The 13,734-nt window shown below is 36.6% G+C and overlaps 1 protein-coding gene across 1 annotated transcript in view; it reads left to right on the top strand.

Annotated features, from left to right (window-relative positions):
• Positions 1-13,734, top strand: part of ADGRV1 (adhesion G protein-coupled receptor V1) — a 503,549-nt gene that overhangs the window by 200,788 nt on the left and 289,027 nt on the right. The window contains exons 74-77 of the mRNA XM_033111093.1: positions 1,338-2,440; positions 3,882-3,999; positions 5,436-5,607; positions 11,284-11,526. Coding sequence (XP_032966984.1) covers positions 1,338-2,440; positions 3,882-3,999; positions 5,436-5,607; positions 11,284-11,526 — 1,636 coding nt within the window. The remainder of the gene's footprint in view (positions 1-1,337; positions 2,441-3,881; positions 4,000-5,435; positions 5,608-11,283; positions 11,527-13,734) is intronic.

Below are 13,734 nucleotides of genomic sequence, written 5' to 3' on the forward strand. Positions count from 1 at the left end.
TGAGTTTAAGTCAGTATATTTGCAGGTAAAAATGTCCCAGTCCAAAGCAATTTACTTTTCACGTATTTTGGGTGGGCTTGATCAGAACAGCAGAGGGCAGACGTTAGACCCAGACTCGTGAATTTAGTCCTGGCTCTGCCACTTATCTGCTGTGTGACTTGGGGAAAGTTACTTGATCTTTTTGTTCTTCAGTGTACTTATTTGGAAAATGGGGAAAATCGTGTGTTCAGGTGTGTTTGTATACATGTTTATGTGGGAGATACTGGTTGGCAGAATCACATATGGCTTTGGAGAACACATAATCATTTCAAAAGTGTTTGGCCACAGAATGTATTTCAGGGTAACAAATTCAAATGCCTTTAACAACAGTAATAGCTGACAGTTTTATAGTGTTCATCCTAGGCCAGGCGTTGCTGTAGGAAAGGTATATGTTTACTCTTACTCTTCACCACAGCCATATGACCTAGATGCTATTATTAGTCCCATTTCATAGATGAAGAAAATGAGTCACGGATAGATTGTGGAGTGGACCTCGTGTCACATAGCTAATAAGTGTTGGTATCATGATTTGAATCCAGGCTGTCTGACCACTGTGAGCTCTCAACCACTGTGCTATGTGTTGAGCTATCAGTGCTTGACAACAGAGAGCAATGGGCTCTGGGGTGTCCTCCCTAAAGGCATTCACATTTAAATTAAAAAAAAAAAATTAGCCCCCAAAAATATGTCTGTGGTCTGGATTAGGCTGATGGGCTCCCAGTGTTACCTCTGACATAGCTATTAACTCACAACAAAACTCCATAGGATAAAGCTAAGGATTAATCACTCAATCTTGCATGTTTCTTCTAATTCTCATGTAAAATTTGAGCAACATTTGAGTGAGAAAATAGTCCCATTACAGGCCCGTTGGAAAAAGCAAGGGTTTTGTATCTAGTAGGGGCAACTATTTCTGTTTGGTAGGTGAGAAACCTGGCTGATATCCACAGCATCCTAAGAGGTTTTGGTTCCCTGTATGCTGATGATAAGAGAGAACCTGATGTTTCAGACCCTTCAGAGAGCTGCTCTGGGATGACTGGAGAAACAAAGCAGAGACCTATGAGCTCTTTACTGGGTTAAAACTTGTTAGGTCCTGTTACCTGCTATTGCAGCTCCTGTTCTTACATTTCCTGTGCTTTAGTATAGTCATCAATAAGTAAATAAGGTTTTATGGAATTTGAAAGAGCATGTCATTTTTAAGATGCCTTCATGAGCAGCATCTTAAATATGTAAAAGATGAATCTCTACAGTGGTTGGTATTCCTGTTTTTCATCATTTCTTTCATGATTTAATTTTTTTTCCAGATCAGGTTTCACCGTTGCTGAAATTGAACCAATGGGAGTCTTTCAATTTTCCCCTAGTTCAAGAAATATCATAGTGTCAGAGGATACACAGATGATCAGATTACATGTACAAAGACTCTTTGGGTTTCATGGCAATCTTATTAAAGTTTCCTATCAGACAACTGCAGGAACTGCAAAGCCGCTGGAAGATTTCGAGCCTGTTCAGAATGGGGAACTACTTTTTCAAAAATTCCAAGCTGAGGTTAATTTTGAAATAATCATTATTAATGATCAGCTTCCTGAGATAGAAGAATTGTTTTACATTAACCTAACTTCAGTAGAAATCAAAGGATCACAGAAGTTTACAAAAGCTAATTGGAGACCACGCTTGAATCTAGATTTCAGTGTGGCAGTGATCACAATATTGGATAATGATGACCTGGCAGGAATGGATGTTTCTTTCCCCAAGACAACTGTGGCTATAGCAGTTGACACAGCTCTCATTCCTGTAGAGACTGACTCCTACCTCACACACCCTGACACAACCAAGATAACTGCCATTCCACAGCCAACCGAAATGGTTGCCATTGTTACTGAGGTAACTGGTATATCTGCCATTCCCGAGAAACCTATCACCCTCCCTGGTACACCTGCCATGTCTGATGTGGCCACTGTAAGTGCAAATCTTTCCATTCACGGGATATTTAGTCTTGGACCACCCGTTGTTTACATTGAAGAGGAGATGAAGAATGGCACATTTAATCTTGCGGAAGTTCTTATCCGAAGGACTGGTGGGTCTGCTGGCAATGTCAGTGTAACCGTTAATACGTTTGGTGAAAGATCTGCTCAGAAGGAACCGAGTGCATTGCCCTTTCATGATATTTATGGCATTTCCAACCTAACATGGGCAATTGAAGAACACGACTTTGAAGAACAAACTCTTCTCCTTACGTTTGTAGATGGAGAAAGAGAACGTAAAGTATTTGTTCCAATTTTGGATGATGAGGAGCCTGAGGGGCAGGAATTCTTCTATGTGTTTCTCACAGACCCTCAAGGAGGAGCACAGATTGTGAAGGGAAAGGATGACACTGGATTTGCAGCTTTTTCCATGATCATTATTACAGGTATATCTTTGGAGTGATAGAGATGAAAATGTACTTTTGTGATGCGAGATTTGTAATAAGATCATTCTCATTCTATACTAAATTCAGTTCAAGGGGGTAAATTACTTGAATCATGCATAGAATTCATTAAAACATTGTTTTCCCGTGGTATGGATTCAGAACATGAACACATGATATTGTTCTGAGGTGCCAGGCTAGAATTTAATTTAGGACTGTAAATGTCACTTAGCTCAGAGCCAGTTAAATAATCTCTAAATGTATATTTTTACAATATAGGGAAAACTTTAAACATACTGAAATCCATGTTCTTCCTCTAGAAAATGCTTAATTTAGTCATCCAAGTACACAATTGCCTATCTTGTTTTGAAACCTCATTCTGAATTTCCTAACTCCCAAAGTCTAAGATCTCTTTGCCAGGAAATTCTTTGTTGAGAAATAGATTAAAACTATTTTCTTTTGTTCCACTTTTGAACCAGTGCAGTCATATAGCTTCTGTACTATTGGGTGTATGTATTACAATGGCTTAAAAAAAAGCAATCTTTTTTTTTTTTTAAAGAGTTCCTCATGTATCTTATAAAATCTTTTGGTGATAATTTGCAGTTTTCCTCTGAAAACATACTGTATTCCTTTAAGTGGATTAGCTTGGCTTGTCAGTACCTTACACTCATTAAAGTATTGACAAGACCATCTCATGATTCTTGCCCACTCTGCTCTATAGTTCTACACAGTACTTGCAAGTTTCAGATGACACTATGCTAAAACAATGGACTATTTCAGTGTAGTGTGGGCCCTAGGTTTTTTCCAATTGAAACATAATTTGGTAGTGTGACGGTGCCTGTAATCTCAAGTGTTGCTAAGAGCAGCTTCTTTTACTCAGAGATACTCAGGAGTTTCTTAATAATTCTGTTTTTCTCTGGGGCAAGTAACTGAATGCATTACATAAATCGTCTTTTGGTCAACTCTCTTATTGGACGGTAAATCAGTTAAATGGAGTTCATTTATTTAAGAAGTATTTACCGAACACTTGCAATATGCTTGCCACTCTTCTTGGTATTGGGGATACAGCAGTAAACAAAACAATTGCTGCTCTGGTAGAACATGCCTTCTCTGAGGATATACTGACTTTAAACAGTGAACAGAGAGAAAACGTGAAGGACTGTCAAATACAGAATCTCATCAGAGAGAGATGAGCACATATGTCAGTATGGAGACAAGGATTTCATGTGTTTTTCTTCCGGTCTTCTGTTCTCAAAGTGTTAGCTATCTTAATGTTTATCATTTTAATTCCGGTCTATTTTTAGGAAAGATCTTTAAACATTATAGCTCCCCCACTCACTTGTGAATTTCTCACTTTTATACTATCTGAGCTGGAAAGATTAGTGAAGCATTGGAGATCCTTTAAAGATTTCAGTATATTATAACTGTCCATTTTTCTTTTCAGGAAGTGATCTTCAAAATGGCATCATAGGATTCAGTGAGTCGTCCCAGCGCGGACTCGAGCTGGCGGAAGGAGCGGATAGGAACAGACTGCATCTGATTGTCACAAGGCAGCCAAACAGGTATGTTTATATACAGGTGGAAGATGTTGCAGCCTGTGTGTCTATACAGTATCTAATTTGAATCGATAAGATAGTGAAGGTAGGAAGAAATGTTGATAAAAGAAGGTAGTGTAGAATTTGGTATGTCAGTTTTCAGATGCTCTAGTTCTTCATCTGTGATTTATCACAGTTGGTTTATGAGTGTGACTTAGGGCTACCTTGAACATTCTGTACTTCTTAAAGTACCATACAAATGTCAGATTATGTGAGTCATCACTTTGTCATAATTGTTATTCTCTGATCACTCTGCATGCATAACCATTTACTGTTAGGGAGACTTGGAGTACCAAATTAGCCTGCAATTTAATATTGCATAGTACACATTTTCTGAATGCTCATCACACCCATGCATTTAGTATGCACACATATACATGTGTATGCATGTGTGTGTGTGTGTGTGTGTACATATATATATATAAAACCTTTTTTCATTTTGGGCCTAAATAGTCTCTGAAAATGAAGATTATCTCTTGCCATTTATTTTTATAAAAACCATTTTAGCAGTAGTGTTTTTTCTTTAGAATAATTCCTGTTAAAAGACAAATGAGGGCTGGTCCCGTGGCTCAGTCGGTTAGAGCTCCATGCTTCTAACTCCGAAGGCTGCTGGTTCGATTCCCACATGGGCCAGTGGGCTCTCAACCACAAGGTTACCAGTTCAATTCCTCCAGTCCTGCAAGGGATGGTGGGCAGCGCCCCCTGCAACTAAAATTGAACACAGCATCTTGAGCTGAGCTGCCGCTAAGTTCCCGGATGGCTCCTGGTTAGCTGGAGTGCATCCTCTCAACCACAGGGTTGCCGGTTCGACTCCTGCACGGGATGGTGGGCTGCGCCCCCTGCAACTAGTAACAGCAACTGGACCTGGAGCTGAGCTGCACCCTCCACAACTAAGACTGAAAGGACAACAACTTGACTTGGAAAAAAGTCCTGGAAGTACACACTGTTCCCCAATAAAGTCCTGTTCCCCTTCCCCAATAAAATCTTAAAAAAAAAAAAAGACAAATGAGTGACTTTGGGTTTTTAAAACATAATACAATATACAGATGCTATATTATAGAATTGTACACCTGAAACCTGTATAATTTTATTAACCATTGTCACCCCAATAAATTTAATTTAAAAAAGACAAATGAGGAACATTGTGCTTGAAGGCAGAGATTTGCTATAAGTTTTATTTTCATATTTCTGGTATATAATAGGCATAGTAGGCAGAAAAATATTACTTGTTTTCACATTCCTGGTACGTAATATTTCAATAAATACTTATTCAGCATTCTTTACATGGTCAAAGAATGCCATGTAAAGTATGCCTTAAATTCAGAGTGATAACACATTCTGTGTTAGACACAGGGATAGCACACTGTGTCACTGTATTTGCCTAAGTTTTGCTTTGTTCCTAGGGCCTTTGAAGATGTCAAGGTCTTTTGGCGAGTCACATTGAACAAAACAGCCACTACACTCCAGAAGGATGGTGTGAACCTGATGGATACACTTCTGTCTGTTTCAGGGACCACAACCTGTACAACAGGTCAAACAAAGTGCTTTATCCCCATTGAGCTCAAATCAGGGAAGGTAAGAAATGATGAGCACAGTATTGTCAACTTATCATTCCTTGTATTTCTTTAGAATTATAATTTTAATGCCACTTTACTGTGACTTACACATTGGGTATGTGGAGATCCCTTGTGCCTCGCCTAGCCATACGTCTAATTCTCTTTGCTGGGCAGTAGATTTAAAACTTAGAATTTATTACATTAGAGAATTTTTGATAAGTAAACTCATTATCGTGCACCTAAAACTAATACATGTTATATGTTAATTATATCTCATTTTTTTAAAAAAAGCCCTTCTGTATTTTTCTGTTTCTGTTTCTTGTCATTTCCAAAATTCTTCCTGGCCCACCTGCTCATTATGTGAAGGGCCCCTTGAGTCATTTTTCGCCAGAGTAGTTATCTCCAATTCCTCTGAATGTTTAGTGTTTTGCTTTTATCGCGCCCACAGATTTGATCGTATCCGATTATACCCATTGATGTCATCACAGAATGAAAGTTCTTTCATTATTTACATCTAGTTAGAAAGTGCAATTTTGATCAGCTGAAGAGGGACAGAGGCCATGCTTCCTGAGCATTTGCATAAATTTCTGTCTGTGTTGTACATGGCACCCAGGAGACAGGCATCCCCCCTCTGTCCAAAGGAATCTTCATTATTCAGTTGGTATTGGTCACTGATGACCTCACAGCTTCAGTCCTTTAGTAATTGTGTGTGGGTTTTTAAATGACTATTCTATGATACTTTAATGCCTAAGAAGCACTCAGTATTATTTGCTCTTTGTCTACTCCTTAATTTGCTAAACTCAGATATTTAATACAAAAACTAGTCATAATATTATAAATGTTCAGAGTGTCATGGTTTCTTTGTACATGCCAAAGACATGCAGAAGACAGCATGTACTTAAGACAGCAGAAGAAGCATATACAAATACAATTGCAGTTGACTCTTAAATAATGCCGGGGTTAGGGATGCCAACCACACTTGAAGTAAAAAATCTGCTTATAACTTGCGGTGGCCCTCCCCATACGTGGGTTCCCAATTGTGGATTGAAAATACAGTTGACCATTGAACAATGCAGGTTTGAACTTCGCAGGTCCATGTACGTATACAGGGATTTTTTTTTTTTTTTTAAGACTCAGATTCAATTAATTTAAAATACTTACTAAATGATTTTCTTTTTGCTACTAAATGATTTTCTTTTTGCTACTTGCAGTCGTGTCGCGTCACTGCAAGTTCTATTAAGCGGGTCTTTGGTCTTTTCATTTGGCTTTACAAATCCCTGGAAGGATATTTGATTTATAGCAATAACAGACCCATCCTGACCCATCCTGATTTTTCCCGATCTTAAGCCATCTAATCAACTACTGTCCAAGGACTTTATTTCTTTTATCAGAATTAGTTTTTGAAGTCTCAATCTATGTACTAGAGATATGCGTGAAAGTTGATGGTTGGTAAAGGTGCTGCTGTTCTGAGCTACCTTAGTAGTGATAGAGCTAGGAAATAAGGTTTTTAAAATACTGAATTCCCACTGATTTTTGCAGTCTAATTTAACACATCGTTTTATTGTATTTTACTCTTCTTGAGTTGGAGTTTCATCAGCTCATACTTCCGATCACACCGAAAAGGAGGAACTAAAATTTCAATATTCAAAACATTTGATCATGTTATTCTACTTGAAAACATCTAAACCCTCTTCTGTGTATTTGCTCAAATGGTTTTACACCTTCCACAACTCCCGAGTCCCGCATTTCCTCTCTCTCCCTTAAGGACTAATTAGAACATGAGCTCCTCCATGGTGCTTCCCATGGTAGCTCCAGTTAGAATTCTTAATTCTCTAAATTTACAAAGACTTTATCTGTACCTTTCTTAGGGAAGTTATCAGTTATATGCGGGATCAAAACTTTTTTATCTTGACTGTTGGACTCTAAGTTGCTTGAAAATTAGAACATGGTTTTTATTAATATTTGCATTCATCCGATCATCCTTCATAAATATGTGTTGCATACATGAATTATTGAAAATTCTATTCTGCGTTTTTATCTCAAGTAGGAATTTTGATGAATTAGAATCTTGGACATATTTCACTAGACTTAAAACATCTGTCTCATACAATAGATATTAACTGTAGAATTATGAGAAAAGACTTTGAGATCAAAGCCAGTTTAATCCTGTATTGCTGTTTGGATAAATGTCTTTATCAGTCTTTTGCTGACTTAGTTCTTTTGTGTGTATTTAGAGATGACAACAATTTTCACAGAGTGGAAATACCTTATTGGTGAAATCAGCCAGGTACAGTAGGTAAACATACTGAAAAATGGAGAATTGTGCTTTAATACTGTTTGAAGGGGTCTCTACGTGCCAGAGAGAGGGAAAGGAGAACAGCCAAACAGGGGTAGTCTTAGAGAAGCTGAAAGGAAGGAAATAGGAAAGTTAGAGTGTAGGTGGGAGAAGAGACTGCTTCCTCTGAGCTTGCCTGCCTTGCAGGAGAATATTAAGGGAATTTCTAGATATTAAATTATAATTAAGGGGAAAGAGAATGTAGTAGGCAGTACACTTGTATATCCTTTCTCCTAACTCGGGAAATATTACTGAGCCCATATCCAAGTAGTTTCAGTTAGGCAAGAAAATGAATTTGGTCTTACTTCTTATTTCTCTCTCTAATGTAATGTTCAAATCCTAGAATTGAGTTTTCTCCTGGAGCTAATTTTCAAGGCATTTTGCTCTCATTGTCTTCTCAGCTGTTAAAAGGCAAGATTTAGGCAAGAGTAAATATACATTCCAGTTTTAGTAAGAGAAAAATTTTAAAAAGAGAAGATTGTATATCTAGAAGAATGGAAAACATATTTTTTAAAAAAGTACTATCAGCTTCTAATATGCATTTTAACAAATTGCATTTTATGACTAGAGGGAAACTCATCCAGTTCAAATTCTTCCCTTTATGTCTGACAAACTGATACCTAGACATAGAAATGAAGCTGGTTCTGCAGACATGTTCTTTCGCAGTGGGCTTTGAGAGATTATCTGGAGGTCCCAGAAGAGTGGCACAACTAACCATTCCTTGACTTTTGACCTAAGAACCATCTCTGTGTTTTTTTTAATCAGAGTAAGGCCTCCAAGGATACCGAGCTTATTCTCGGAGGTAGTATGGTGGTTAAGAGTTTGGGCTCTGATGATAGAAGACCTAGGTTCAAATGTTAGCTCGTCCACTAATTAGCTGGGTGACATTGGACAAGTTACTTATCCTTCCTGAGCCTCCTAGGTTTGATGCGGTTAATAATAAGGCTTAGAGTACACGGTATAATGAATGAGAGGCTCTTTGCACAGTTCTTCACGAGGAATTGGCCCTTCATGAGAAAGGATTGGGATAATTATTATTCACAATGAATGGGAATGAAGCTCAAGGCAGTTTAGTGACTCAGTAGTAGCTACCATGATACTGTGGAAGGGGAGTTATAACACAACACCACAACACGACAAACACAACACATCATCCATAGAATTATACTAGCGATTAATGGTCATTTCTCATAAACTTAATCCAGTCTTGTGACCCTCAACTCAAAGGTTTTTACTCATATCTCTAATTATCGCCTCTACAGTTATTTAATATTTTCATCTTCAAGTTATGAAGAATTGAAGTAACTTTCCCTAGTACAGGATTAGAACTCGTCTTTTCAATTCCCCCTTCCTTCTGCTATATCTAACGGTTTTATATTAACAAAATGTGTAAAGGTAATAGTTAATTAACTGAGGAAGCACACTTTAACCCACAAAATCTGTTCAAAGTAAACAGATTTTGAAACATGTGTTGCACATATTTTTAAAAATATTTAAGTAAGGTATTATTAGTTCATCATTACTTCGATTGTTTGCTTCTGAACAAATATGAGCCCAGAAAAAAACATTTTACACTAGCGGGGCAAAAGATCATCCTGGAATGCTTCTGATCCAACTACAAAAGCACCTCGCTGGCAGTTACACAGAAAATGGGTTCTTGTGAGTCTCCAGTCATATTTAAGTCTGGAGAGATTCAGATACGATCTGTGAGTTTTGGTTTCCCAATATACTCTGACATTGTTTGAATAGAGTATTTCTTTGTAAAACTGGAAAATTCCTTTTGTCTCTAGTCTAATTATGTTTGGCATCTGTCTTTACATTGTTCAATTTTAGACAGTTTCTTATTTAGGTTACAACATATTGTTTTGACTCTAAGTGGTTGTAAGTAATGTTCTAATCATCATCACAATAACAAGAAATTTTTTATGAAAAATAAAGAGTCTATGTTGCAATGTAATATACTGAAAAATAAAATAATGTAACATGCTGAAAACCTTAGTTAAGTGAAACAATTGTGAGTTAAGGCTCTCTTGGCCATTAGGGAATAATAGTTCTTGAAAATAGTTACCCCTACTTTCCTAGTATTTTTTTAGTTTAGTTATTGTATTTGCCAAATTTAGTTTCTCAAAAGTGGGAGAGTACAGTTTTCTCCATATTTCAATATTTACTGGTAGTTAATCAGAAATGATGCGTACTGTAGGAAATGATAAAGAATGATACGTACTGTAGGAAAGCGAAACATATTTCTTTAGACAATAAAAGGAGATTAAGTTCATTTACTGTGACTAAGATAGGACTTATTCTTGGGTAATACTGAAGAGTTTGTTATATTGTTTCATGACATAGTAAGTCTCATTAAAATGATAACTAAACAAATGATGAATGAGGCCCTTGCTGATAAATAAAAGTGATGCAGTGTATCAAATAAGACAATGACAAATGCAGTTGAAAATGTGTCTGTCAGCTTAGCTTCATTGAGCTGTGTCGGGAAACTAACAATGCTGCTGAGATGTTTAGATTATTGTGTAAGAGTAAATAAGTAAAGACAGATGATTGACAGCATGTTGTAAAATTGAACACAGGCTTTAGAAAATAAATTGAGATGATTGAAAACTGAGGTGAAAGAACGAGGAGAAACATAAGCAAATTATAACCCAGCAGACTAAATTTAGACTTATTTGATACTGAATTTTGGGAAATTTTGAAAAAGATCTAAACTTACAGAATTGACTATTATCAATATTTGGTCATATTTATGTAAAACCTTTTTTATTCCACAGCCTGCCCTGTCCCCAACCCAATCCCTCCAACCCGAGCCAACTACTGTCATGGCATTTTTTTGTGTTAAAATATTTAAATAGATGTGTATCCATTAATTATATGTAGTAAGCTTTATGTAATTTTTCATTTTACATTGATTGTATCATGATTTTACATATAACAATAACATATATTGTTACGCACCTTGATTTTTTTTCCACTCAATATCATGTTTTCAGATCCATCCACATCGAAAAGTATTGAAATAGTTCATTCCTTTTAACTACTAAATAACAGTTCATGTCTAAATATATTTTATTTATACTTTTGCTTATTGAAGTACACATAGGTTGTCTACTAACATTGATTTTCTGGTAAGAAGCTCACCCAGAGGTAGTAATGATGTTTCTTAAAGAAAGACCAAAAAAATAAACCCCATGGTAATCTAAGAATTTAATTCTGTATTTATACAGAATGTGTTTCTAGATTGATATTTATTTGTGTAATTGTGTATATGAATAATACTAATTCTTAACATCAGAATTATCTAAAAATAGAAATATATTCGTAATCATCCTTTTTTTTCCGCCCCATCATCAGATACCTCAAGTTGAAATGCATTTTTTTGTGGAACTGTACGAAGTAACTGCTGGAGCAGCAATAAACAATAGTGCCAAATTTGCACAGATTCAATTCTTACGAAGTGTTGAACCTCAAAGCCTTGTGTATTTTTCTGTGGGTTCTCGGCTGCCTGTGTCTCATAAAAAGGCCACTTTCATCAGTTTGCAGGTGGCCAGAGATTCTGGAACAGGACTGATGGTATCTGTTAACTTCAGTACCCAGGTAAGCGTGGGATATCTAATAACATACATTAAGGTTTTCATCTTTAACTAGAGCATGTATCATGAAATGGAGAATAATCGATGCATTATTTTGTTATGATTCCATCATAATTCACATTGTTTATTACATTAAGCTGTATCCTTAAAACTGTTCCATTTTTTCACTTATATCATGTTTCAAAATGATAGTGTTTTGCATTGTTCTTTCTTTTGCAAAAGTATGTTGTACAATGCAAGCTGTCTTCCATAAATCTGTTCTGTAAGATCTCTAGAGAGTTAAAATTTCTTCTTTTTTTAAAAAATTTATTGGGGTGACAATTCTTAGTAAAATTACATAGATTTCAGGTGTACAATTCTGTATTACATCATCTATAAATCCCATTGTGTATTCACCACCCAGAGTCAGTTCTCCTTCCATCCCCATATATTTGATCCCCCTTTCCTTCATCTCCCATCCCCCACCCCCAAAATTTCTTCACAGTGTTACTTTATCAAACTTAAAACAAAAAATAAGGGTCTTTATTATTGTTTATAACTGAACTAGTTGACAGTCTTCTCCAGACCTTCAAATACTAACTTGTCTTTATGTTTCTTGAAATCCATGAGTTCATGCAGTCTTACTGCCACTTTTCACATCCATCCTATTAGGTGACATCAGTTGAAAGGGAGTAGGTGGATATCCAGGGACTCAGAAGAGTGTGCTGCGTAACACTAAGTGACCAGGTCCTGGGGTTGGTCCAAACAACACCATACACCTTTCCAGCATCATTTTTTAAACTTTGTTTTAGCAGCAAAACTCTAATATATTAAGACAAAGGGTTATCTCACTCTGCTTGAAGCATGGTGGTGGGGATTGGAACTTGCCCACCTTAGTCCTTGCTTTTTTCTCTCCTTTACTCATATAACTCCAAGAAACCCACAGTTTGAAAACTCGTTCTGGACAGTGCTACCCTTTCCACTGTTTCAAGATCGCAAGTCTGGTGGCTTTTTAATCCTCAAGGTTTCAAAGGTTTTTTTTGTTTTTGTTTTTGTTTTAACAAACTGCTGTTTAGTATGTGCTTGATTGTGTCACTACTGGGTGGCTCAAACAGAACATCCTGTGCATGAAATACAGCATACGTGCACCAGTTTGCTGCAGTGATCACGTGAGTCAGGGATGGGAGGTGAAGACTAGAGCTCTGGGTAGTAGGCTATCCTGGAAGCTTGCCAGGCAGAAAAGCTTATCTTGATGACAGTGCCCACAGCTGGGCCGACAAGACGACAAAACTATCATATGGGACTCTAGAAATAAACTCTATTATAAATAGCTCTGAAGTGGCATGAACACAAAAAGAATGATTCATAGTGGCGAGATTTTTAGTATTTTTCCTTTCGAGCATTTAAGATAGGAAAAGAAATGAGAAAAATTATGTGCTTCGTTCTTCTTCTCCCATGAAATTACATCATCACAGGCTCACTACTTTGTAGAGTGAAAGAAGGGAACTGGAGATGAAGAACAGAACAGATGATGCACCTTTTAAGCTAGTTCACAGATAAGAGAGGAATTGAAGTCGCCAAAATAAGAATCTGAACGCCACTGTCTCTATCATATTTACTTATATTCTTTCTAGATTTTTCATAAATGATTCCTTGAAAAACATGTGCTGTCACACATATGTAACTCATATAGCGTATTTTATAACTATAAAAATCAACAGGAAGGACCCCTGTGGTGATGGGAAACTTCTATATCTTGACTGTATCAGTGTCACTATCCTGGTTGTGATCTAGTGTAGTTACCAACAAGGGCTACCGAGTAAAGGGTACAGGAGATCACTCTTTTTTCATTTCTCATAACTGCATATGAATATACAGTTATGTCAAAATAAGTTTCATTTTAAAAATTAGAAACAAAACTTTCACGTATCTGGTATTATTTTATTTTCCTCTCGGTTCATTGCCCCATGCGTTTTCTCTCTCTGAATGCTAGGCATCTCCTAGAAGACAAAGACATATAATTCTATTTTCCAGTAAGAATGAGGAAATCATTGTGGACCAAGTTGCTATTATATTGCGATGATATCAATCTTCATTTTACTTTAAATAAGTTTTCAGAATGTAGTTAAAACAGTGGCTATCATATACATACCCTGTGGTAGGTCAGAATTCCCAGTATATAAATATTCTGGTCTTAGCATGAGTTCCCTTATATCTATATATTTATGATATA

Source organism: Rhinolophus ferrumequinum, chromosome 7, assembly GCF_004115265.2.
Source record: "Rhinolophus ferrumequinum isolate MPI-CBG mRhiFer1 chromosome 7, mRhiFer1_v1.p, whole genome shotgun sequence".
Lineage (NCBI taxonomy): Eukaryota > Metazoa > Chordata > Mammalia > Chiroptera > Rhinolophidae > Rhinolophus > Rhinolophus ferrumequinum.